Raw genomic sequence first — 26,810 nt, 5'->3', positions numbered from 1 at the left:
ATTGATAAACTAGACTTCGTTAAAACTATAAATCTGCTCTGCAAAAGACAAGGTCAAGTAAACAACAAGCAACAAGAATGGCAGAATAGGAATGGATTAGCACTGAGATCCTGCTGTGTAGCACTGGGGACTATGTCCAGTCACTTATGATGGAGCATGATAATATGAGGAAAAAAATGTATACATGTATATGTAACTGGGTCACCATGCTATACGGTAGAAATAAATAAATAAATAAAAGGTTAAAAAAAAAGAACAGCAGAAAATACAGTTGGCCTTCCATATCAGCCAGTTCTCTTCATCCTCAACCAACTGTGGATCAAAAATATTTGAAAACAAAAAACAAAGAAAAACTCCAGAAACTTCCAAAAAGCAGAACCTGAATTAAGCCAGCAACTGTTTACATTGCATTTATGTTGTACTTAACAATTTACAAAGCATTTTCATGGTATTAGGTATTCTAAATAATCTAGGATGATTTCAAGTATACAGTGCCTCAGTTATATGCTAACATTATGCCATTTTACATAAGAGATTTGAGCATTCTCAGGTTTTGGTATCCTGAGGAAAGGAAGGGCCAGTCCTAGAAACGATTCCCCCTCCTCCTCAAAGTATGTGAGAGGACTGTATGTGTAAATAACACATCTGATAAAGGGCTGTTATCCAAAATATACAAAGAACTCTCAAAACTCTACAGTAAGAAAACAATCCAATTAAAAAATTGGCTGATGATCCTAAAACTCTCACCTCACCAAAGAAGATACACAGATGGCAAATATGCATATGAAAAGATACTTCACATCATAAATCATCAGTGAAATGCAAATTAAAACAAGGAGATATCCCTGTAAACCTATCAGAATGGCCAAAATCTGGAACACTGCCAATACCAAATGCTGGTGGAAGTACAAAATGGTACTGACACTTTGGAAGTCAGTTTGCTAGTTTCTTACAAACCTAACATAATCTTACTATACTATCCAGCAATCATGCTCTTTGGTATTCATCCAAAGGATTTGGAAACTTATGACCACCAAAAAAACCTGCACATGGATATTCATAGCAGCTTCATTCTTAACTACCACTAGTTGAAGGCAAACGAGATGTCCTTCAATGAGATAAACTGTGGTACAATGGATTATTCAGACGTTAAGAAGAAATGTGCTATCAAGCCTTGGAGGAACCATGCATACTGCAAAGAAGAAGCCTGAAAAGACCATATACATTTGTATGACTCCAACTATATGACACTCCAGAAAAAGGAAAACTACAGAGATAGTGATAAATCTAAGGTTTCCAGCAGTTGGGGTGGGAGGATGAACAGGCAGAACAGAGGACTGTTAGTAGTTTTTAGTGAAACTATTCCATATGATACTATAATGCTGAATACATGTCATTATACCTTTGTCCAAAACCACAGAATGTACAATACCAAGAGTGAACCCAAACGTAAACTACGGACTGTGGGTGATAATTATGTGTCAATGAAGGTTCACTAATTTTAGGAAATGTACCACTCTGGTGATGGATGGTGGTAATGAGAGACTATGCATGTGTGGGAACAAGGGGTACATAGGAAATCTCTGTACCTTATGGTCAATTTGGATTTACAACTTCTCTGAAAAATCAAGTTTATTTTTAAAAAGAACAACTAGTCCTGGTATTTTTCTTACTATGAAGAAAAGAACGGTTGCACATTAACTGGAAGAATTACAATCTCTGTCGGTGGTATGCATATTCCTACTTGCAACCACTTAATGTTAAATATTACCTCACTCTAAGTCACCTCTTTCAATTACCTGAAAAATTTGTCTTTTTTTAAAGCTCAATCAAGTAAACTAGAAACAATGCTGCCCCAAATTTGACATTTCTTGGGACAAGGAGTCTATTTTTTTTTTTTTATGGCAGACATATGATTGATTATACTATTGGAAATCTTAAAAATCCATTAAGCCAAAATCATCTGTACCATATTCTTGGGTATTTTAGTTGTCTCAGGAAAGCATCTGCATTAGGTGTCTACACCAGCTCTGAAACCACCTCCTTAGACAATTACAAGGTTTGTAATAGTAAGTATCCCCTGTAGAGAAAGATTGGCTAGCTAGTTAGACTTATCAACTTTCTTAATAATAAACATATTTCCTCAACTGATTTCCAGAGCATCAATAAGCAAAAAAGAATTTTAATACCCCATTCTTTCATTAGAAAGCAAAATTCTGAAATTGTCTGTTACTCAGCTAGCAAAATTCCAAATGAGAACAATGATGGTTACAAGGCACAAAAAAATACTGTCTCCATTCATGTCTACTTTACCCTTAGATCAAGTAAAAGTATCAAAACACACACACACATACATATGTATAATTTTAAAGAACACTAACCTACCCTCATATGTGATCCATCTTTGCTGAGGTTTTTTTTTTTTTTTTGCATAATATATTGACTTCTTCCTATTTAAAAAAATATACAAACAGTATGAAAGCTATAAAACGTGCTGTTAAATTATTGTCAACAACACTGTCCATTCATTACTCAATAGCTCATATAAGGGAAATGACATTTTAAAAATCATTTAGAATTTAATGCAGGAAAATGTTTAAATCCTTTGGAGAACTTGTTATTTCTTTATGTAGGGTAATGAGAACCTTGATTCTCAGAAAGCTGAGCTAAATCTGGTGTTCCATCATACCAATGATGCTAAATTCTGTAAAAGTTACATAGTTTGCTCATCACCACTAATTATTAGAGAAATGCAAATCAAAACTACAATAAGGTACCACCTCACATGGATCACAATGGCCATCATTAAAATGTCTACAAATGCTGGAGAAGGTGTGGTGAAAAAGGAACCCTTTCACATTGTTGGTGGGAACATAAATTGGTATAATCACTATGGAAAACATCATGGAGCTTCTTCAACAAAATTAAAAACAGGAGTTCCCACTGTGACTCAGCAGGTTAAGAACCCAACACAGTGTCCTTGAGGACATGAGTTTGACCCCTGGACTAGCTCAGGTGGTTACGGATCCAGCATTGTGGCAAGCTGTGGCATAGGTTGCAGAGACGGTTCAGATCTGGCATTTCTGTGGCTGTGGCACAGACAGGAGATGCAGCTCCAACTCAACTCCAACCTAGAAACTTGCATATGATGCAGAGACGGCCTTAATAAGAAAAAAAAAAAAAAAAAACTAAAAATAGAGTTGCCATGTGATCCATCAATCCCACTCCCAGGCATATAACCAAATAAAACCACAATTCAAAAACATACATGAATCCCTATGTTGACAGCAGCACTATTTACAACAGCCACGACATGGAACCAACCTAAATGTCCATCGACAGATGAAGAGATAAAGGACGTGGTATATATACATGCAATGGAACATTATTCAATCATTACAAAAAGGTCATCTGCAACAATGTGGATGAACCTAGAGATTATCGCACTTAACAAAGTCAAAAGAGACACATACTGTATAATACCACTTGTATGTGAAATCTAAAATATGACACAAATTAACATATCCAAGAAACAAAAACAGACTCATAGATATAGAGAAGAGACTTGTGGTTGCCAAGGGGGAAAGAGGGTAGGGGAAGGAAGGACTAGGAGTTCAGGACTAGCATAGGCAAATTATTATGTATAGGATGGATAAACAAGAAGACCCTAGGAGTTCCTGCTGTGGACAGTGGGTTAAGAAGCTGACTTCTGGGGCTCCAGTCACTGCAGAGGTGCAGGTTCTATCCCTGGCCCAGCAGAGTGGGTTAAAGTACATGGCTTTGCTGCAGCTATGGCACAGGTCACAGCTGCAGCTAAGATTCAACCCCTGGCCCAGGAACTTCCATTTGCCATGGGTTTGGCCATAAAAATAAAAAAAAATTAAAATTTGGAAAATAGTGCTGTTTAAGCTGCCAGTCAGAAGTATAGTTGAGGAGGGAGCTAGGAAACGACAGAAGGATGGATGGATTTGGTTTTGGTGATCTAATGCACAGCATTGTGACTGATTATAATTAACAAGTATTACATACCCAAAAGTTCCTAAGAGAGTAGATCTTAAATACTGTCGCCACAAAAGGAAAAAGTAATTAATTATGTGAGGTGATAGAAGAGTTAAATTAACCCAAAAGTGGTAATCACACTGCAATATATGTATCAAATCAACCCACTGTACACCTTAAACTTACACAATGTTACATGTCAATTATATCTCAATAAAGCTGGAGGAGGGGCAGGGAAGATGAGAATTAAAAGGAGGTGTAAATAAAATAAATATTTGGCACATTAAAAAAAAAAGTGGTATTCAACAGAGACTATACTTTAGAACATTCCTAGAAAAAAAGAAAAAAACTTTTTTAGGGCAGCACCCACAGCATATGGAAGTTCCCAGGCTAGGGGTCAAATTGGAGCTGTACCTTCCAGCCTACACCAAGCCACAGCAGCTCGGGATCTGAGCCTTGTCTGTGACCTACAAGACAGCTCATGACAATACCGTTTCCCCAACCCACTGAATGAGTTCAGGGATCAAACCAGCATCCTCCTGGATACTAGTTGGATTCATTACTGCTGAGCCACAATGGGAACTCCAGAAAATTCTGATATAAGGGAAAAGCCAGAATCAGGAAATCTGGGTTTATTTTTGGAATCTCGTTTATGTCACTAACAAACTAAATGACCTCCAGGATTCCACCCCCCCCCCCCCCGCCCTGGGCCAATAGTTTACTCTTTTGTTAATTAAAAAAGAGTGGTTACTGGAGTTCCCGTGCAGCGCCGCAATGGGATCCACAGCATCTTGGGAGCACTAGGATGCAGGTTCCATCCCGGGCCTGGCACAGTGGGTTAAGGATCCAGCACTGCCACAGCTGTGGCTTAGATAGCAACTGGAGCTCAGATCTGATCCCTGGCCTGGGTACTACATATGCCACGCGGCAGCCAAGAAAGAAAGAAAGAGAAAAAAAAAAAAGAGTGGTTACTTAGACTGGACTATTGCTAAGTTACTTTCAGTGATAGAATCAACTGAATCTGAGGAAAATTTCAGCATCTGGGAAGCACCTTCCATTTATACCAAATTATCTATTAAACATATAAATAAGGATAAGATCAAGGTCAGTGAAATATGTAATTTGATAAAAACAAACCCTAGGGCAAAAGGTCTTTGTAGTGGCAAAGATCTCTTGGAAAACATCTACCATGTATATAAAATTCATAATTAGAGAATTTACTATTATAACAAAGACCCAAAATATCTATCATTAAAAGATATACATAATTACTACTGTGCATCACACTAAATACCAAGAGTTCAAGGAAAATGTTTATAAGTAGTATTAATTTTTTCATAAAAAAATTGTAAAGCAGTTAAGAAACAACATTCGAGAAGCCATTCCCTTACCACTGAAGACACCTTCAAGAAGAGTAAGGGGAGTTCCTGTCGTGGCGCAGTGGTTAACGAATCCGACTAGGAACCATAAGGTTGAGGGTTCGATCCCTGCCCTTGCTCAGTGGGTTAACGATCCGGTGTTGCTGTGAGCTGTGGTGTAGGTTGCAGACGCGGCTCGGATCCCGCGTTGCTGTGGCTCTGGCTAGGCCGGTGGCTACAGCTCCGATTGGACCCCTAGCCTGGGAATCTCCATATGCCATGGGAGCGGCCCAAGAAATACCAAAAAGACAAAAAAAAAAAAAAAAAAAAAAAGAAGAAGAGTAAGGGTAGAGCAGGGACAGAAGGAACGAACTTCTACTTAAATCAACCTAAGGACTTTTATTTCTCTATCAAAAGCTCGTTAGGAGTTTAGCAGGTTTTCTTGTTCCCCTCCCATTCTCACAGCCAGACAATGCTAGAGAAAGAAAGTGTAGTATTATTAAACGGAAACTCCTGGGCAACAATAAAAATCCTCTATCCCCTTATTGAAGATTAAATTAGTCAAACTGCTATTGTTGGGAGTTCCCGTTCGTGGCGCGCAGTGGTTAACGAATCCGACTAGGAACCATGAGGTTGCGGGTTCGGTCCCTGCCCTTGCTCAGTGGGTTAACGATCTGGCGTTGCCGTGAGCTGTGGTGTAGGTTGCAGACGCGGCTCGGATCCCGCGTTGCTGTGGCTCTGGCGTAGGCCAGTGGCTACAGCTCCGATTCAACCCCTAGCCTGGGAACCTCCATATGCCGCGGGAGCGGCCCAAGAAATAGCAACAATAACAACAACAACAACAACAACAAAAAAGACAAAAGACAAAAAAAAAAAAAACAAACTGCTATTGTTATGTTGGAGGATGATCTCAAACAATGAAAGCAAACAATGGAAGAATTTTGTAGTTAAAAAGATAAATTATTAAGTACCTGTCAGTATGCATAGTAAATTAAAAAACATGAGACTACATAACTTAATTAATATATTTATAATTCAATTAAAAAATAAAAGGTGCTACTACTAGTTCATCAATAATTATATACCTAGAAGATCCAAGCATACCATCTAAAAATCTATTAGCAATTTTTTTGTCTTTGGTGATTTAGCAATTTTTTTGTCTTTGGTGAAATACGGTATGTAATAAACATGAAGTATCAATTTCCTCCCTCTAATTAAATATCCAGATAAGGATACAATTAAAAAAAAATAGCTCCATTCATAACAGCCACAGCTCTCACCTTCTCTCCACTATGGTTTTTGGAAATTGGCTTAACAAAAAACATACATTTTCTTAATAATAACAAGAAATATGTATACCAATGAATGAGAAACACGGATATGATAAGAAGAAGAAAAGCATAAAATATACTGAAGGGTATAAACTTCTAAATAAAGGGAAAATTTACTTTCCTAGAAAGAGATGCCATCGTAAAGGTATCAATTACTTCTTAAACTAATCTATACATTCAAGCACTCTCAATCAACATGCCAACAAGAATTATTTTTAGAACTTAATGATTCAAGTCCACCTAGAAATTTTTTTTCTAAATTAGAGTAATAAACTGACACTTCCAGATATTAAGCACACTATAATGGGGGAGAATCAAGAAAGATATCACAGCATTATCATAACCAAAAAAAACACAACAAAAAAGAAAATCTTGACATAAATTAAGTATATTTGGGAATTTACTACTGATAAAGAGAATTTTAGAAGTAAAAAGTTAATTTATTCAGCAAATGATGTTACAACTGATTAGAAATTTGGACAGAATCAATCTAGATAATTATGTCACTCCTTAAGACAAAGTAAGAAACTTCAGTTATTATTTTTAAAATCTTGGCACAAATCCTTTCTAAGAATACCATTAAATCTAAAAATGCATAAAGACAAATAAATATGACTACATTAAAATGTAAACTTCTATATGGCAAATACCATAACCAAAGCATATAAGCAACAAATCTACTAAATCCATGTGGAACACAAAGGTATACAAGTATGTAATAGTCCTAAAACAATTTTTACATTTAACTGCCAACATGACAATTAGTGAGTAGCAATCTGGCTTCAAAGCCTATGTTATTACATACTATACTACATTGCCTGGTTCATATTTGCACAAGTACTTTAAGACAGCTAATATCCAGGAGTTCCCATTGTGGCTCTGCGGAAACAAATGTGACTAGTATCCATGAGGACGCAGGTTCCATCTCTGGCCTCCCTTAGTGGGTTAAGGATCCAGCATTGCCATGAGCTGTGGTGTAGGTGGCAGAAATGGTTCAGATCCCGTGTTGCTGTGGCTGGCAGCTAGAGCTGTGATTCAAGCCCTAGCCTGGGAACCTCCATATGCTGCAGGTGTGACCCTAAAAGGACAAAAAAAAAAAAAGACCATTTGTTGAAGAATGCTCATATAGAGGTACTCATATACTACTGATGGAAGTATAAATGGATACAAACTCTTCAGAGGAATTTGATTCTATCTTATCAATTTCAACTACACATACAGCAAATGCACTTTGGGTATTTAACCACCAGAAAAATTTCCTGTAACAGTATAAAAATTTAGAGGCAAAGAGTACAAAAATAAACCTATATTCTGGGAACCCTCCTACACTACTGAAGGGAATGTAAAATGGTACAACCACTATGGAGAACAGTATGGAAGTTCCTTAAAACCAAAGAATTACAGTAATTGTTTTAGCCCTTTGCCTATCAAAAAGCCTCTCGCTGCTTGTATCTTGTCCAGTTTTCCAAGCCTACCCTAAAGTATCTCACTAGAGATACTTAAAAGACAGAATTGATAGAAATGGCATTGATTTCAATAACAAAGATCAAAAAAATAAGAAAGATAATCTCCCAGGGTTTCTGCCTTGGGAACAGTTTTCAAAAGAAAGAACAGACAGGACATTATGCTGGATTCAGGTATCTCTGACAAATCAAACTGCATCTACTATACACAGTCTCTGATATTCTGCATTTAGCCCCAGAACAATTAACTAAATCTTTTGAGGTGCCCAGAAATTAACAGGGCAACAGATTAAATGCTGCTGCCAGGATTCTTATCTTTTCCTAGAAGACTAAAAGTAAATCTATTCTAGTCACAAAAAGACATCTCAATATGCCTCTTAAATTGTTTCCAAAATCTCCAGGGATGGAGGAAGTCAAACCAACTTATTCTAGGCTGGATGATAGCCTTGGCAAGGAGATTCAGTTTTAGATTACAGGTTTCTTGTGATGGCCCTAATACAAATCAAACAATGTTCTCCCACCTTATTCCACAAGATTCTAGAATTGGTCCAAGGCTTAAAATTCCAAGGACACATTTATCAAAAAGATACATGCTCCAAACTTTGGGATCATACAAACAATAAAACCTTCGTAGGGATGAAACACAACTGCACTACTGCAACTGTAGTAAAATTGAGCCCCTACAGTATCTCCACAAGAAACTTACTCAGTGAAGACCATGTAAGTACCGATTCATGTTGGAGACTGCAAGTTTGGGGTTAGTAGAGGCAAACTATTACATTTAAAATGGATAAACAACAAGGTCCTACTGTATAGCATATATCCAATCTCCTAGGATAGATCATAATGGAAAATAACATAAAAACCAATGTGTGTGTATATATAGAGATATCTCTCTCTCGCTCTCTTTCTCTCTCTCTATATATATATGTATGTATGACTGAATCACTTTGCTGTACAACAGAAACTGGCCCAACACTCTAAATCAACTATACCATTAAAAAAAAAAAGGTCTGATTCAGTCCATCCACCCTTCACATAGTAACCTGGAATTACTGAGGAATGAAATATTCCACCTAAATGTACTTTACCATGCGCTACATCTTAGAATCTTATCCCTTTAGAAATACTCTGGGGGAGTTCCCACTGTGGCTCAGTGGGTTAAGAACCCTAAATAGTCTCCACAAGGATATGAGTTTGATCCCTGACCTTGTTTAGTGGGTTAAGGATCAGGCGTTGCTGCAAACTGAGGTGTAGGTCGCAGATGTGGCTTGGATCTGGAATTGCCGTGGCTGTGGCATAGGCCTGCAGCTGCAGCTCCTATTTGACCCTTAGCCTGGGAATTTCATATGCCATAAGTATAGCTGTAAAAAGAAAAAGAAATACTTTGGAGCTCTTCCTGCTGTGGCATTGCTGTAGCTTCAAAATAGGTTGGAGCTGTGGCTTGGATTCGATCTCTGGCCTAGGAACTTCCATATGCTGTGGGTGTGACCATAAAAATTAAAAACGGAAGGAAGGAAGGAAGAAAGAGAAAGAAAGAAAGAGAAAGAAAGAAAGAAGAAGGAAGGAAGGAAAGAAAAGAAAAGAAAAAAAGAAAAGAAAAAGAGAAAAGACAAGACTTTGGAAACTAATTATGGGTACTTCTGGCTGAAACTACTTGTCTGAACCAATGTTTACTTTATCTCCCTCATCAAAAAAAGTACAGAAATAAAACTAGTCCTGTAGGAAACACTAGAATGAACCTGTTGGGGCTAGATTAGAATTGGAAGTATCATTGTGAAATCATCCTATATTTATAGAAATATAGATGTGAATGTGTATGTGGATGCACATAAACATATCCCCTAGCTCTGTACACTAAAAAGGCCAGAAGCAGTGACACCCCAAAAGCAATGAGCACAGAAGTGCCCTGATCTTGGCTTTTAGTACCATTTTCCACTAAAAACAACTGAAGCAAGTCTGAAGGTAAGTCTGAAAAATCGTATTATGGTAGATGCAAAAAACTTCTCAAAGAAGGAAGATGTCAAAATGAAAAAAAAAACAGATGGAAGGGATTCCTGCTGGCCAAATCAAGAACAATTTGAGCATCAAAATAAATGATAATGAGCTATAACTCAGTGAATATAATAGGTAACCATGAATAAATACAGATATAAAAAAATAAGCTAAAAATCTGATTAGAAAATACTTACAGCTTCAATATCAGCCCAAAATCATTTAGTTTCTTCTTTTTTTGATTTTATTGAAGTATTACTGATTTACAGTGTTATGTTAATTTCTGCTATGTAGCAAAGCAACTCAGTTATACATATACATGTATCCATTCCCACATAGGTTATCACATAATACTGAGATTTCCCTGTTATATAGCAGGTCCCACTAATCATCCATTCCATATGCCCACAGTGTGCATATGCCATCCCAAGCTCCCAATCCTTCCCTCTCCACACACTTCCCCCACAAATATCTATTAATTACAAATGAGGAAGGAGTACCCTGACATACAGAGGTGATGTCTGGCAGTTACAACCTTAATCACAAAACAAATTTCTATCAGTAATGGACAAGTGAAACTACATGCCACCTAGTAAGATGCAAGAAGAATGCAAGACACTTTCATGATAACCCTGCCAAAGATCTAATCATAAAATCTGATTAGATGTGCTGCAGCAGAAATGAATCCAACCAGTATCCATGAGGATTCGGGTTTGATCCCTGGCCTTGCTCAGTGGGTTAAGGATATGGTGTTGCTGTGAGCTCTGGTGTAGGCCGCAGACTTGGCTTAGATCAGCATTGCTGTATCTCTATCTGTGGCTGTGGCATAGGCTCACAGCTGTAGCTCCGATTGAACCCCTAACCTGAGAACTTCCATATGCTGCAGGTGCAACCCTAAAAAGCAACATTAACAACAACAAAATCTAATTAAAATGTCAGAGAAATGCAACTTAAGGGTTATTCTACAAAATAGCTACATTTATAACCTTCACAAGTGTCAAGTCCCCTGAAAGATAAAAACTGTTTCCGATTAAAGAAGACTAAACAGACATGGTAGTTAAATGTAATGCATGGTTCTAAACTGGGTATTTTTGTTCTAAGAGACGTTAGGACAACTTGTGAGATTTAAATGTTAGTACAATATTCTTATTAACTTCATAATTTGATAGTTATGGAGTTATTATGTAGGAGAATGCCTTTGTAGGAAATAAAACATTAAGGTATTTGGGGGTGACAAGGCATCAGGTGGGCAACTTACTACCAAATGGTTCAGGGACAACAACCAAAAAACCTCTTTGCACTATACTTACAACTTTTCTGTGACTCTGTCATTGTTCCAAACTTTAAAATATGAAAAGAAAATTAGAAAAAAAATGAAAAATTATTGTGGTACCAAAAAACCTGAGAGCGGTATATCTAGAGATAATAACAGAAAGGAATTTGTAAAGATTACCAAGTTGAATGGTGAAAGAATGACAACAAAACACACCTGAGGAACCAGATACACAAAACAAGCCTAAAGTGGGATCTCCAAAAAGGATAAGTTTTCTTAGCAGGAAGTATTGGGAGAAGTGTGTCCTGGGCAGTCAGCCAGACAAGAAAATCATAGAAGAACAGCTGCATGGCTAAGGCCTCCAGCACAGCTCTCTGTACTGTGGGATATCTGACACTTGGGCAGTGTAACTGTGAAAATAGGGGAATATTATCTCCCAAGGGACAGGAAATATATGTAAGAAGACAAGCTACCCTGAGGAAAAACCCATTTGCTAAATATACCAAAGACACAAGAACAAAGATTCACTTGGGCTAGAGGAATACACTTAAATGACCAAAATGGTATAGTCTGGACCATAATATAAAACTTTAACTACAGTGAAAAATCTAACATTTGAGGGAAAACCAAAGCATGATGTATGTATCAAGCATAATAAGAATAAAATTCCTACACTGTCACTAGAGAAAGCAGAAGACAACATAAAAATAATATATATCTCAGAGAAGCAAGAGCTTACATTTGGACCAAAAGTACAACTGAAAACTAAAAATCAACTGCTATGAGCAAAAGTTCTTAGAAACTCCATTTCCCTCCCTCAAAAAAGTAGTGAAATAATTGAAAAGAAATGAAGACTAAATTAATGAGGTCAACAACCAAGCCTCAGGATTCTCCCTGAATGGGGGTAAGGGGAGAGAAAAATCAAAAGAAGAACAAAAGTTCCACAAATCCCAACATCTACCTAAGTTCTCAAAATGCAGTCAATGGGCCTTGGAAGTCCTGAGACACTTTCAAGAAGTTCTCAAAGTTGAAACTATTTTCATCATAATATTTAAACATCATTTGCCCTTTCCCACTCTATTGACAACAGTGGTACAAAAACAGTGGTGGGTAAAACTACTCACATTTTAGCACAAAAGTAGTGACATCAACCTAGACTGGCACCGCTACATATTCCCAGATTTCTTCTTAAATGTTACTCTCACTTCAGAATATCTTTAATGAAGCAGTAAAAAATAATATTAAATCTCAACTCTTCAATCCATGTCTTTTTCATATTCTATGTGGAGAAATGGCAATCTTGAGAAAAAGCACTTCTGTAAGTTACTTTGAGTTATGAACTAAACTAGCCTTTTTTTTTTTTTTTTTTTCATGGAACATCATTTTCAACTTCAAGAGGGAATGACAAACTATGGTTACACAGACTTAGGAATTTGGCAGACATTTTCTCAAAAATAAACCAAGTAAGCCTGTAACTTCAAGGGTAAAATGTTAACAGTATTTGTTACCAATGATTAATATTTGGGCTTCTAAGTGAAAATTTATAATTGCGGAAAACTTGTATCTACCACTCTGAGTTTGAGAGCTTCATAATATTAAAGATTTCTTATGTGATCACTGGTGACATTAACAACTTTTTTTTTTTTTCCGTTTTGTTACTGCAGAATGAAATGTGTCATCTTTGGGGGGAAAAATGTATGACTCAATGAACCAATATTTCCCAAACAACCAATATGTGGTATTACAAAATCACAAAGAGGTAAAAGGTTCATTCAAAACACAACATGTATCATGGATTTTCAGGTAACAAGAAATGAAAAATTCACTGATATGGTTTCAGATTCAACACTGTAGCTCTCCTTTAAAAAACTACTACTTGTCAAATTTTGGTGTGGTACCAAAGAACACCCACAATCATCTAAAAAGGCTAAGATATCCTCCCTTTTTGAACCATGTGTCTGTATAATATTTCATTTTCTTCATGTACTTCAACCAAAACAATATACTGCAAGATTGAGTGCAGGAGATATGAGAATCAAGCTGTATTCTATTCAAATAGACATGAGGGACCTGCAAATCATGTAACAATGACACTCTTTGCTAAAGATTTGTTTTGGAAAACTTTTTTTTAAATTAAAAGTGTTCACATTAATATGCAATAGTTCTATCATTTTTAATTTTTAAAAACATATAATACAGGAAATATAATAAATATAACCCACATAAACTAAAGTTCTATGGGGTTCTTAGTAAACTTTACTATAAAGGGATCCTAAGACCAAAACGTTTGAGAACAGCTCCCTTAAGTCTATTACTATTACCTGTAATTATACTATGCTATCATAGAGTGACTCCTCCTAAGGACAAATGAAATGAATAAGGTATTCTTCCCCAAAGCAAGCTAAGACTAGTCTATTTCCTTTTTTGTTTGTTTGTTTGTGGTTTTTTATTTTTTTATTTTTTATTTTTTTGCTTTTTAGGGCCACACCCAAGGCATATGGAAGTTCCCAGCCTAGGGGTCAAATTGGAGCTGCAGCTGCCGGCCTATACCACCAGCACAGCAACACGGGATCCGAGCTGTGTCTGCAACCTACATCACAGCTCAGAGCAACACTGGATCCCTGACCCACTGAGGGAGGCCAGGGATCAAACCAGCATCCTCATGGATAGTAGTCAGGTTTGTAACCGCTGAGCCACAAGAGGAACTCCCTCTATCTCCTTTTTTAATGTTGTATGTTCATACAGTTTTTAAAGGTTACTATCCATTTACAGTTATTACAAAATATTGGCTATATTCCCTGTGTTGCTGAGACTACTCTATTTTCTAAGATAGGTGTCTTTCCACTCTTCTATTTCCCTCACTGTAACATCACAGTTAGGGTCTGTAAGCCCTAACTTCATGACACTGTCAACGTGCTTTCTTGCCTCATGAAAAAGCCGGGAAGTTGGAATGGATAAGCAATGAGAGCCTGCTGTATAGAACAGGGAACTCTATCTAGCACTTCTGATGGAAGATGATGGAAGAAAATGTGAGAAAAAGAATGTACATATACATATGACTGGGTCACTTTGTTGTACAATAGAAATTGACAGAACACTGTAAACCAACTATAATGGAAAAAATAAAAATCATTTAAAAAAAAAAAGGCAGGGAGTTCCCGTCGTGGCGCAGTGGTTAACGAATCCAACTAGGAACCAGGAGGTTGAGGGTTCGATCCCTGCCCTTGCTCAGTGGGTTAACAATCCGCCGTTGCCATGAGCTGTGGTGTAGGTTGCAGACGCGGCTCGGATCCCGTGTTGCTGTGGCTCTGGTGTAGGCCAGTGGCTACAGCTCCGATTCGACCCCTAGCCTGGGAACCTCCATGTGCCGCGAGAGCGGCCCAAAGAAACAGCAAAAAGACAAAAAAAAATAATTTAAAAAAAAAAAAAAAAAAAAAGGCAGAAGCAGCTCAGTAAAAAAAAATGATCAGCTCTGAATAAGGATGTCCCTACGAATGAAATCCCCAGATTTTATGACATCCATTTTGATTACTTAGATGTCTCTTTTTTATTATTTTCTAGTTTTTCTACTATATTCTATATGTCTGGTCATAGATAGATAAATAACCTCTAGCTAAATAGAATCTTCTTTTATTAACTTAGTCTTTTGGTATTTTTTTCTATTGTCTACCAATTATAAAGCCTGGCATGGCCTTCACCCAAGGGTATCTGAAACAAAATTTGAAGTGAGAATAATAGCGAGTGATAGAACTTCACTCTGCTCATTTCATAACAGACAAAGGAAGTCAATTTCAAAACTTTAGGGACACTGACAGAGAGGACACCTAATTTGAGAGGTAGGACAGGAAGGAAAGGAACCAATGGAGAAGGGAGACAGAGATACTAGCTTATGTGTTTTAAAAGGCCAAAATTATGATAAAATAAGAAGGTGGGGGAGTAATGTAAAAATACATAACAACATGACATTATCTTAACAGAGGTAATTCTGAGGATATCAAGGAGAAAAAAAAAAAATTGAGGAGTTCCCATAGTGGCTCAGTGGTTAACGAATCCCACTAGGAACCATGAGGTGCAGGTTCGATCCCTGGTTAAGGATTCAGCATTGCTGTGAGCTGTGGTGTAGGTCGCAGATGTGGCTCGGATCCTGCATTGCAGGGTCTCTGGCGTACGAAGGCCATTAGCTACAGCTCTGATTAGACCCCTAGCCTGGGAACCTCCATATGACATGGGTGTGGCCCTAGGAAGGGTAAAAAGACAAAAAAAAAAAAAAAAAAAAAAAAAAGAATTGAGGAAACAAAGTATAAATAAAAACAAAATATATTCATTAGTATTAGGTTAAATACTAGCATGTACACTGACTTGTAATGAACGGGGATGTTCAGAATTTAACAGAGCTGATCAAATAAATTTTTCCTACTCATGTTTTAAACAAGTTTTGAAGTGATAAGCATGGACTAATAAAGATTACAGATGGTGAAATATAATTAAAAAACAAGAGCTGAACATGGAGAAAATGGGGAAGTAAATGAAGCAAATTATAAAAATAGGAAGCTGAAGGAATTACAAGAGGAGGCCAAATTAACAACTAGGTTTCTTTCTTACAATTAGGAAACAAGACAGAAAAAGTTAAAAGTTAAATCTAAAAAATGGGTGGTGTTCAAGAACTAGTGATGAGAGGCACCAAAAAAGAAAAAAATATATATGGGGAGTAAATTACAGAAATGGGGAAGGCAGAAATGCTGAGCTTATTTCCTTAGACAATTCCAAAGTAGATATTATACAGTCTAATTTATACACACATTTTCTATAGCAAAAAATATGTATTCAAAAACTAAATTATGAACAGCCAAACACAGGTACAATACATATATTGTCAGGGGAAGAAAGGCATCGTTAAGGACTTTATATTACATGTGTTTCCAGGAAGAAAAACAAGGCATGTGATGGAGAAATGGATGAGCAAGGAAAAGAATCAAAAATGCAAGCACCAAGTCTGTTTAAAGAGAATCTAGACAACTAGAAATTACAAAAAAAAAAAAAAAAAAAAAAATACTTTCCTATCTAACATCACTAAAACCTACAGAATCCCAAATACTTCATAATCACTACCATATTTATCTACAGGCAATAATTTAAAATAAATGCATAAATATGCACTTAATTTTCTGAAATTCTTGTCTCTTAAAGTGAGGTACTGTTTACTGCCATGAGCTCACTACCAAAATCTCTAAAATACCTGAGTTTTAGACATTTACCAATGATACACATCAAATGTCTCTAACTGTAGTTATTGCTTCATGAAGAAAAAACAAGCAATAAAAAATTGGTTCCCATATTGGAACCTCTGTAAGCTTTTTATACATGAAAAGTTGGCAATAATTTGTTCACAAACAGTAGGGAAACTTCATAATATCTGAATTAATTAGTTGAAAGATTAAGTTTATCACTTTTGAAAACTCCCAGTACCTTTAACAAACAGGGCCATCAAGTGCGCATTTTCTACAAACACCTTGGAAGTACTCCAGATTTGTGAATTTAATCTAAAAAACCCACAGAATACTAAGAAAAATATCCAAAATTTGAAGCCATTTTAAAATATTTTTATGACCATTTTTTAAACTTATTTTCAAACCACTGTCAAATTTTAAACAAAACTTTGAAAAATATTTACAGTTTGACAACAGTATAAAACCTAAAATTCATTAAGTTAATCCAGTGCTAAACTAATAAAATAAATAAACCTCAAAGTAAATTTTGCCTTGTTGAGGGGAAAAAGGAATCAAAGACAACTACAAAGGTGAACATCTTTTAAAACATGTTGTCTGCATCTATACATACTATGCTCCCTCAAGAAAAAAAATCAAGAGCTATATCTAACAACAGGCATTTAAATAGGTATTTTTGAGGACTATAATACTTCTTTCAAGTAAAATTTCCTAACACAGAGAAAGGAACACTTTCGCAAAGTGATAATTCTCTATAAAAGACTTGCTCTATTAAGGCTTTGTTGCTCTGAAGCCAAGTATAAACCATATAAGGAAACCGAAGTTCAATGCCATTTATTTTGTTCCCCTCTTTCAGATGCCCAAGAATAACCTCTTTCGTTGCCTAATTTTAAGTTCTAAAATCATAAAGTAGATCACTTACATACTTTAAATTATTTGATAAAGCTACTTTCACTTAATAGGAATTACTTGATGGTTCACAAAATCTTACCAACAATTTAAAAAACTACAAAATTGTTTTTAAAAAGGAGCTCCAGAGACTAAGCTCCAAGAAAAAAAAAAAATCAAAACAATATATTGTAATAGTTAAAAGACCCCCTTTTTGAAACATACTTAATTTGAAGTAACAAAGAAAAAGTTGTGAAATTATTTGAACCTACTGTTTAAAACCTACCTTGTCTCTTTTTGGAACTAAAGAAAGCCAACCATTTTTCTTGTGGTGGCAAGGGCAAATAAATATTAATTTACATTTAAGATATATCTACAAACAAAATACCACGTTTATTTGACATTTATTCAAGAGCAGAGTTTATCTTTTACCTCCCTTTACCAAAAAAGCACGGGGGGGGGGGGGGGGAACCAAACTTAAAAAGACACTCATTAAAAACACCACAGAAGAAACCGTCTGTGTCTGCAGCAACCAAAACTAGTTTGATCTATAAAGACTACCGACTGGTTCAGAAGTGTTTATATTTATAACTGACTGGTGGAATGTCACCGTGCTTCACTTAATCCCTGCCCCCACAGCAGATACTCATCACTTATTAGGTGGCAGACCCGGTCAAAACATTTGGGCCAACAACAACAAAAAAATGTAAATAATGTGCTAACCAAAAAGCACAGCTATTTATCACAATCACTGTGATGCCCATGAACACTGTTTTAAGCGTTTTACTTCCTTTCCTATACATTCAGTTCCGAATTGCACAGAAGTCCTAACAAATCAAACCACTTACAGGCATTCATGTTTGCTTTTTAATCATCACTCTTTAGCCGTAACACTTTTTCTCCCTACTAGGTCAGTTACAAGAAAAATCTTGTAGACAGTAGCTTGTAGACAACACCAAACAAGTATTATAAAGTTATAAATGTCCGAAAAGAACAAGTTACTGAAGACATATATATTACCCACCTGAAAAAACGACTAAGAACGGCAAAGAGTTTTTTGTTTATAAAACCCAATGAAACACAGTCATAAGAGTTGGAACTAAATAACTCCATATACATTTAAATGCAAAAGCAAAATAATCGGTAACAGTATAAACAAATACTGTGGCAGCCATCTCAACAGCAGCCGATTGCTCGCCGCAGTGACCTAACTTTCATCCAAAACAAAAGTTGTCAGGTTCAGCAACTTAATAAATCAAAAACATACATTGTATATGTTCCGGGAAACTAAGATTTCTGGACCTTCTGCTGAACAAAGGCATTCTTTCCTCGGAATTGCTTAAAACTTTTCGTCCCACCGCATTCTTACAACCTCTTCTAAAATGACCAGGGTCCAGATGGTAGAAAGGAGAATAAAATCAGTTCTACTGCTTTGCACCTAAATCACTACCCCGTCCGACAGGAGAGAGGGAGAATTTAGGGCAACTTGAGAAAAAGTGGAAAACACTAAAGTTTCCTCTCTTTCCTGGCCGGGGAGCTTTGTGACTCGCAGACACTTTGGGTGAAAATTACCTTTCGGTCGGGCAGTGTCTCAGGACAGCTTTTTCAAGGCTTCGCCTGACATGATTTCCTCCCCTTCATTAGTCACTTCGGATCCAGCCGAATTTCTCTCTCCGGTGAGAGCGGATGTGGAGTGGCCTCCCGCAGTAGGAAGAGTAGGTGGCTCCGGTGGGGGTTGGGAAGCGGGCTGGCTTCCTGGTCTCGAGTTTTGCAGGAGTTTCCCAGCCCCAACTAGGATCTCCGTCGAAAAAAAAACTTTTCACTCGTGACACCGCCCGGAATTACCGTGCGAAACTCACTTCCTGCCTTGGCGAGCAGCAGGATCCAGCTCGGTCCAGGGGAACCCGGAAAACCAGCTCCACGCGCGTCGGGCGGGGGAGGGCAGGGGGCGTCAGCCGAGAGCCTGGGACTCCGGGCGACCCGCGCGCCCCGATATCCGACGGCAGGCGAACCTGGCCCGCGGGGGCAAAGATGCCACCGGGGCGCTGGGAGAGCCTCGGCCGCGCTAGGCCGCCGCCGCCTCCTCGCCGCCACCCCCGGAGCCGGGCGGCGGGGTTATTGTCTCGGTAGCGCCTGCCGCGCCCTTCGCCCGCGCGGCCGCAGCCGCGGCCGCCCGGAGCCCGAGCCGAGGGGCCGGGCAGGCTCGATGGCGGCCCCCTCCCCCGGCCGGCCGTCGGGCTGTCCGTCCTTCCGTACGTCCCTCCCCGCCTTCCTTCCCTGCCCTCGAGCCCTCTTCTCCTCCCCCTCCTGTTTTCCCGCCACCGTCCCCTCGCTCCCCTCCTCGTTCTTCTTCCCTGGCGGCGGTGGCTCCCCCGGGAAGCGCAGGGGGTGGGGGCAGGCGGCGGCTTCGTCTCCTCACAAGCTCGCGGGGCCGCGGCAGGGGCCGAGACTGCGTCCCGCGCCGCCGCGCCACATTCACTCGAGCGAGAGACTGCGAGGGGCGGGGAGGGGAGGGGAGGGGAGGGGAGGGAGGGAGCGGAGAGAAAGGAGGAGGAAGGGGGCTGGGGCGGAGGGGAGTTACTGCCTCACAGGCCGCGGAGGCAACAGCGCCACCGCCCCGGCGGCGAGGGGGGAAGAGGCTGCGCGCGGCGGCGGCTCCGCGGCGGGGGCGGGGCGGCCTCCCGCCCGCTTCGCCCCAACCTCCAACAGCCGGGCTGGAGGCCGGCGCGAGCCAGTCACCGCGCGCGGGGGCGGTGCGGGCCGACGTCGGTGGCGGCGGGGGGCGGCGGCGGCAGCGGGGGGTGATAGTCTTGGGGGCCCGGGAGGCGGGGCCGGCGGCCGGGGGTTCGCGAGCTAGGTCCGGCGTGAGGCCAGCTCTGGCCCAGGCCCGGGAGGCCTGCGTGCTGCTCCCCAGCCGCCCAAGGTGGGGATGCGGGCGAAGTCGATCCCGGCTGCCCTGCGCCCAGCCTGGAAGAAAGAGAGTCCCTAGGCCTCCTCCACTCCTGCCAATTGAGTTTCTTTGTACAGCAGTGATCGGTGCGAAGGGTTCAAGTCCAACCCCGATTTTAAGCCTGCAGGTATCTCTTTCAACTGCAGCACTCCAACTTCCTCTAATGGCACGCTCAGTTTGCAAGAAACCACTGCGGTAGCACGGCGGAGCTTCCCACGCCGGCCTTTGCTCCGAGCTTGCTCTCGCAGAAACGCAGCTGGGGTTCCTCCAAGTCTCAGCCTCACCAGCTGAGACAAAGCTGGCGCTGAGAGGGGGAAAATGGCCCGCGAAATTGCCTCAAGATAGTGTCTTTGTTAGAGGCAACATTGGATACCCTCTGAACGCAACGTAGGCTTTCAACCCCAGCGGTTTAGATGGTGCAGTTGTTGAATTACACTGGCCCTAATGATTCAGCCTGGCAGGGTTTGCGTTTATTGCGGAGAAGAGAGCTGCTTAGGCATTCTGTCAACACATATGGCATAAAACGCCTCAACCACAACATTGCACAGTTTTTGCAGTTCCTGCTTTAAACATGTTAACAGACAAGCCGGCCTTGTTTTACCCGGAGAAAGAACGCAATAGATACGAAACAAACCATTCCCCGCCCCCAGGCTCTGCCATGCTTAACCATGTACAATGCTGGTAATTACTCTCTGTGCCCCTGAAGTCATTGCTTCAGTTCTTCCGTCTGTGTTCCAGAGATAATTATTTATTACCAACTTTGAGTAAAGAGCTGTATGCCCTACAGATGATTTTTGGCTTGCAATCAAATGAAGGAGTTGATAAAGTACATCAAAGAATTATTTACCAAAGTGAGTCGTACACTGGTGACAAACATTTGAAATAACTGCAGATATTTAAGATATTCTGCTCGAGGTGGAAACTTTCAGCCACTTCAGAACTGCTAGAATTAACACCGTTCTTTAGCCTACAGAAGAAGTTGAAGGTTCACAGATGGTACCAAAATGTTCAGGCTTATTCAGTGCTGCATCAGAAGTAAAAGCATTAAACTGAAAGTTAGGAAAAGAAACACCAGCCAGGTATACTAGTAATGCCAAGCTAGTTATTTATGTGAATATGAATCTTGGCCATTATATAAAATTAGCATATTGTATAACCTATTCTTAACCATCGCAAAAAGATTTCTTACTCCACTTTCAAAAGCTGGTTTGAGTCTGAGCAAACTCGTGGTGTAGCTCTCAATTGAAAATGTCACCCTGTTAAAGCATCCCAGGATGGAGAGTCTTCCGCACCAGCCTGACCAGCTGGATACTGGGATTCTAAAGGTGCATTTGGTCTCCGGTTGATTCAAGACCTCTTTAAATGTGGCATCATAGATTCAAGTAAACCTAACCCACTTCCCTGCCACACTCTCAAACCTAAATAAATAGGACCACACCAGTCCCTGGGCTAGAATATGTCCTGGCTCTAGCCTTTATTTATTTATTTATTTATTTTTTAAACTTAGACTCCTACTGGGGACCTATCTGACCAGTTACCATTTAGGCTAGAAAAGTACCTATAATCAACAATCCTTCCTCCAATTCACCTGAAATTTTGCCACTAGAGTTTAATCCCTTTGAGTAGTTTGTTTCTCTAGCACAAAGCCGTAATCCTGGGAAAGGTAATATTTTAATCCTTATTAGTCATTTATACCAATTCATCAGATTGTTTCCCCAAAGCAGCTTTCAAGAGAAGGGAATATAGAGATAACATATGCTGATGCTGAGTAGGTAGGCGAGGGAAATGTGGTTTCATTCTTTGGGACAATCTACAGAGAGCAGAGGACAGACAAATGCGCCCCTCACTGGACTGTAAAGTAAGTCCTATTTACTCATACTGTAAGGATGAGCCCTAAACAGTGCCCTTAAGCTGATGGAAGCCAGGATACATTTATCAATATTACCTATTTTGACAAATATTTCTTTAATAGCCCCTATGTAAAGTATCTTCAGTAGGAATTCTACATCTGTGCTCATACAGAAAGGTGAAATAACAGCTATATGATCAGAGTACTCAATCAGAAATAATGATTCATCTTTATTATTCATTGCTGACTACTTAGTTCTAACTCATATGAGCAGCACACACAGATATAGCTAAATCTTCCATTTGTCCTTTTATACAAGACATTCCTGTACTGTGCTTTATAAATTAGTTTCCTTTGAAAGTTCTCCCACAGTTGATGATCGACTTAATGTTTCAATTATGATTAAAAGGAGAACTAAAATCCCACTTGAGACAAGACTGCCTATCTGTGATTCTATAATGATTAACTGAACGCCAGGACCACCTTAGAGAATAAGCTAGTAAGCATGTGTAGATAGTGTAGCTTAATCTTTCCCATTGTGATTCTCTAAATAATTCTTTCTTGGGGATTCCTCTTCCCAAAGGCTGGGAAGTTCTACTAGAGATAAGCCACAAAACTGAAGGAAAGTTTTAAGGCCTTAAGTATGCCAAGGAATGCACAGAGCAGCCATGGGGGAAAAAAGCAGAGAGCCTCTCCACTGTTTTTAAAAGGGTCCCCCTGTCATTTCTCAATGCCTGCCCCGCTGCTGCTCAGAAGCATTATGGAGACAGTTAACTTAAGAGGGCAAGGAAGAGTTTAGGGTGCTCATTCTTCTTTTGTCCCGTTCTCATTTTCTCAACACTTAGTTAAGAATTGGTTATCTAAAAACCACTTTGGCAAGTTCCCACTGTGGCCCAGCAGAAACGAATCTAATTAGGAATCCTAAAGTTGAGGGTTCAATCCCTGGCCTTGCTCAGCAAGGATCCCATGTGAGCGCTTGTGTAGGCTGCAGATGCAGCTCGAATCTGGCGTTGCCATGGCTCTGGTGTAGGCTGGCAGCTGTAGCTTCAATTAGACCCCTAGCCTGGGAACCTCCATATGCTGTGGGTGTGGCCCTAAAAAGCAAAAATTAAAATAAAATATAGCTGTTTTGGGTTTTAGCAGCTGGATGAAAAATTAATCTTTGAACTAGAATAGTTCGATTTGGGGGGAAAGTCTAGAAGCATTAGATTAATTAGATCAAAATGCATTATAACATGTATTTTTAATAGAGATTAACTTTCCTGTTTTCCTTGATAGGGCAGGAAGTTAGGGTGGCAAGTGTGTGGGAAAGGAATACTTGGGCTCAAAATGGGCAGTACATATAGGAACTAAAATTAAGGATTTTAAAACGCACTGGGAAAAGAAACATCTCTCCCATAGCACATTTTTGCCTTTTAGACATATTTTCAATAATATTTTATGAATCACAGGGAAGTCTGCCTCGATTTATGAAAATCTTTTTAAAATTTTTGAAGTTTTCCACTCTAGTATATGCTTGATAATTTTTCTTTTTCTTTTTCTTTCTTTCTTTTTTTTTTTTTGTTTTTGTCTTTTGTCTTTTTAGGGCCGCACCCGCAGCATATGGAGTTTCCCAGGCTAGAGATCTAATCGGAGCTGTAGCTACCAGCCTACAGCTGGTACACCTACAGCCACAGCAACACCAGATCCGAGCCGCGTCTGCAAACTACACCACAGCTCACGGCAATGCCGGATCCTTAACCCACTGAACAAGGCCAGGGATTGAACCCGCAACCTCCTGGTTCCTAGTCGGATTCGTTTCCGATGCGCCATGACGGGAACGCCAGTGATTTTTCTTCTAACCTGTACATTTTGTAGCCTATCAAAGTTAAATTTCTTTTAGATGTCATGAATTTTGTAAAGTATGATGAAAATAAATAGTGTATGGTGATTATTTTTGTGACTTCTAAAACAACACTGCTGGAATTAGAAACAGCTACTGTGTGACCTTGGGCAAATTCTTGAATATCTATATACTTGAACTTGAGCTTCCTCATCTCTAGGCAGGGGACTAAAATATTAACTATCCCATAGATTATTGAGAGGACAGGGCTCATAAAATGCTTAGCATAGTGCTGAGCAGACTCAAAAATGTTATCTGTTATTAGCAGTGCAATTAAAACACTCTGATTGGAGTTCCTGGCATGGCGCAGCAGAAACAAATCCAACTAGTAATCCATGAGGATGTGGGTTCGATCCCATCTTCGCTCAGTGGGTTAAGGGTGTGGCATTGACATGAGCTGTGGCATAGGCCGGCAGCTACAACTCCAGTTTCACCCCTAGTCTGGAAATCTCCATGTGCCTCGAGTGCAGCCCTAAAAGGGAAAAAATAAAAATGAAAAATAAAACACACTGATTAAAAAAGAAATACTGATTATATGTACCATGCTTCCACCATTTCTAAAGTGACTGTATATCATCCAAGGTAGAACACTTTTGAGAGTGAAAGCAGATGTTAATAATAATTACACAGGGACAAGAAATGTAAAACCAGGACTGCCCTGCACTAACTGCAGCAAATAATCACCCTAATAATTTCCAACTTTATTACTATCTTCTGATCCACTTCCCCTCTCAAATCTTCCTTGGGATGAATCATAAGCTGTTTCAATCATATTACCACATGCACATTTCTTTCTAAATCATAACGGTATTAAATCTACAAAAGAAAAGATTAAATACTGCTGCTTATTACCCTTCAATGTGGACTTTCACTTAAGAATATTTTCCTTCAGTAAATATTGTTTATTTAATATTTAATAAAATATTATTAAATATCCCCAAACTGCTGTATTTCTATTAACTTAAGCCTACATATAACTTTACATTTTTTCCTATAGTAGTTTGTTTTAATAAACTACTTAAAATCAAATACTATGAAATAGCCAATACATACATTACACATAATTTGAAAAGTAGTAAGAGGCTAAATGCCCTGCTCTAAAATGCCAACTGATGGATTTCCCATTGTGGCACAGTGGTTTAACGAATCCGACTAAGAACCATGAGGTTGTGGGTTTGATCCCTGGCCTTGCTCAGTGGGTTAAGGATCCGGCGTTGCTGTGAGCTGTGGTATGGGTTGAAGACGTGGCTCGGATCCCGCATTGCTGTGGCTCTGGTGTAGGCTGGTGGCTACAGCTCCGATTCGACCCCTAGCCTGGGAACCTCCATATGCCTCAGGAGCGGCTCAAGAAAAGGCAAAAAGACAAAAATAAAATAAAATAAATAAAATAAAATAAAATTAAAATTAAATAAAATTAAATAAAATTAAATTAAAATAAAATGCCAACTGTTACATAAAACCTGGTTTGTTTTTTGTTTGTTTGTTTTAGTTAAGCAGCATAGCATTCCTATTTCAAAGTAAAAGCAATTCATCTCTATTTGTTGATGGTGGCCATATCATAATCAGAATACTAAATAAATTGCACCTAAATCTTGTTTAATCAGTATTTGGAAAATGATATTTCTCAAATGGATTTTCTAAAATAATTTTGAATATACTTTAACTCATTCTTTCTTCCCTTGGAAAGAATTTTATTTTCTGGTGACTGCAAATATCTAAAAAATACTGACCTAAATAACATGTTTTAAAATGTTTTCTCACTCTTCTCTTTTCCCTAGTCCAACCCCTTTGTTTTATGCCATTAAATTTATGTTAACCAACATATCAGTCATAGAGTATTTTAGTTCTCTTAGTTTTTAATTACTCTTAATTTATTTGTTCTGCCATTTTTTTCCTTAAAACAGATGCTGAATTTCTCTTCCTTCTACCTTGGGAAACTCCCTCTGAGGGTTTTTGTTTTCTTATATGAAACTTTCTCTAAGATATTTTTCATATTTCCTGCTATATAGCATATCAAACTTAATAGAAATATCATTTATTCCCAAAGGGTTTGTACTTTTTATGTAGAAATAAATACACAGAGAAGAAATAGCTTAAATACTTTATAATTTTCAAATGTAATTTTTCTTTTTCATTCTTGATATTTTATTTCATTTACCTGATTTCTAGTTATCCCACTTCATAGATAACTGATATTTCTATTTTCTTCTGTAGTAATGAAACCTAACTAATAAATTCTTTCTTGTCAATATTGTCATCTTTCCGAAAATTTTTGGCACAGGTATATTAGCATTTACTAGCTGGTGACCTTGGAAAAAATCATTTAATCTCTCTGTACAATAGTTCACGATCTAGCAAATGGAAAATAAGGCTCTGTATTATCTACTTCATACATTTATTGTGGGCACCAAATGAGATGATGCACATGAAAGCATACTATAAACACTACATAAATAAAAGCCATTTTTTCCTCCTACATTAGTAGTGATATATTTTATCATTATCACCAATAAAGTATCATAAGCCATATTTAACATCCATTGGCTTAGTGGCTCTATGGTATGCATACTTTATATATTAAATGTGGTGTCTATTCT

The 26,810-nt window shown here is 38.7% G+C and overlaps 1 protein-coding gene across 30 annotated transcripts in view; it reads right to left on the bottom strand.

The window, feature by feature from the left end:
• The window catches only part of ERBIN (erbb2 interacting protein), a 183,553-nt gene that overhangs the window by 97,851 nt on the left and 58,892 nt on the right, over nt 1-26,810 (bottom strand). For 11 of the 30 annotated variants that reach the window (XM_021076791.2, XM_085002376.1, XM_021076797.2 and 8 more), the window contains exon 1: nt 19,105-20,140. The exons of 5 other annotated variants lie outside the window; for them this stretch is intronic. Coding sequence is in view for 10 of the 25 variants with exons in the window: in XM_085002373.1 (XP_084858499.1) it covers nt 2,386-2,433 (48 nt within the window). In the remaining 15 variants the exon portion in view is untranslated. Of the gene's footprint in view, nt 1-2,381; nt 2,451-2,780; nt 3,162-19,104; nt 20,141-26,810 lie in introns of those variants that run through there. 14 more of the 30 variants (XM_021076789.2, XM_021076793.2, XM_021076795.2 and 11 more) reach the window with 3 other exon arrangements.

The sequence above is a fragment of the Sus scrofa genome, chromosome 16, assembly GCF_054392235.1.
Source record: "Sus scrofa isolate SSC_HxYL_T2T_F1_AM1 chromosome 16, Sscrofa_HxYL_maternal_Yorkshire_Landrace_v2.0, whole genome shotgun sequence".
NCBI lineage: Eukaryota > Metazoa > Chordata > Mammalia > Artiodactyla > Suidae > Sus > Sus scrofa.
Note: the sequence above shows the minus strand (reverse complement) of the source record. Positions and strands in the feature narration are given on the sequence as shown.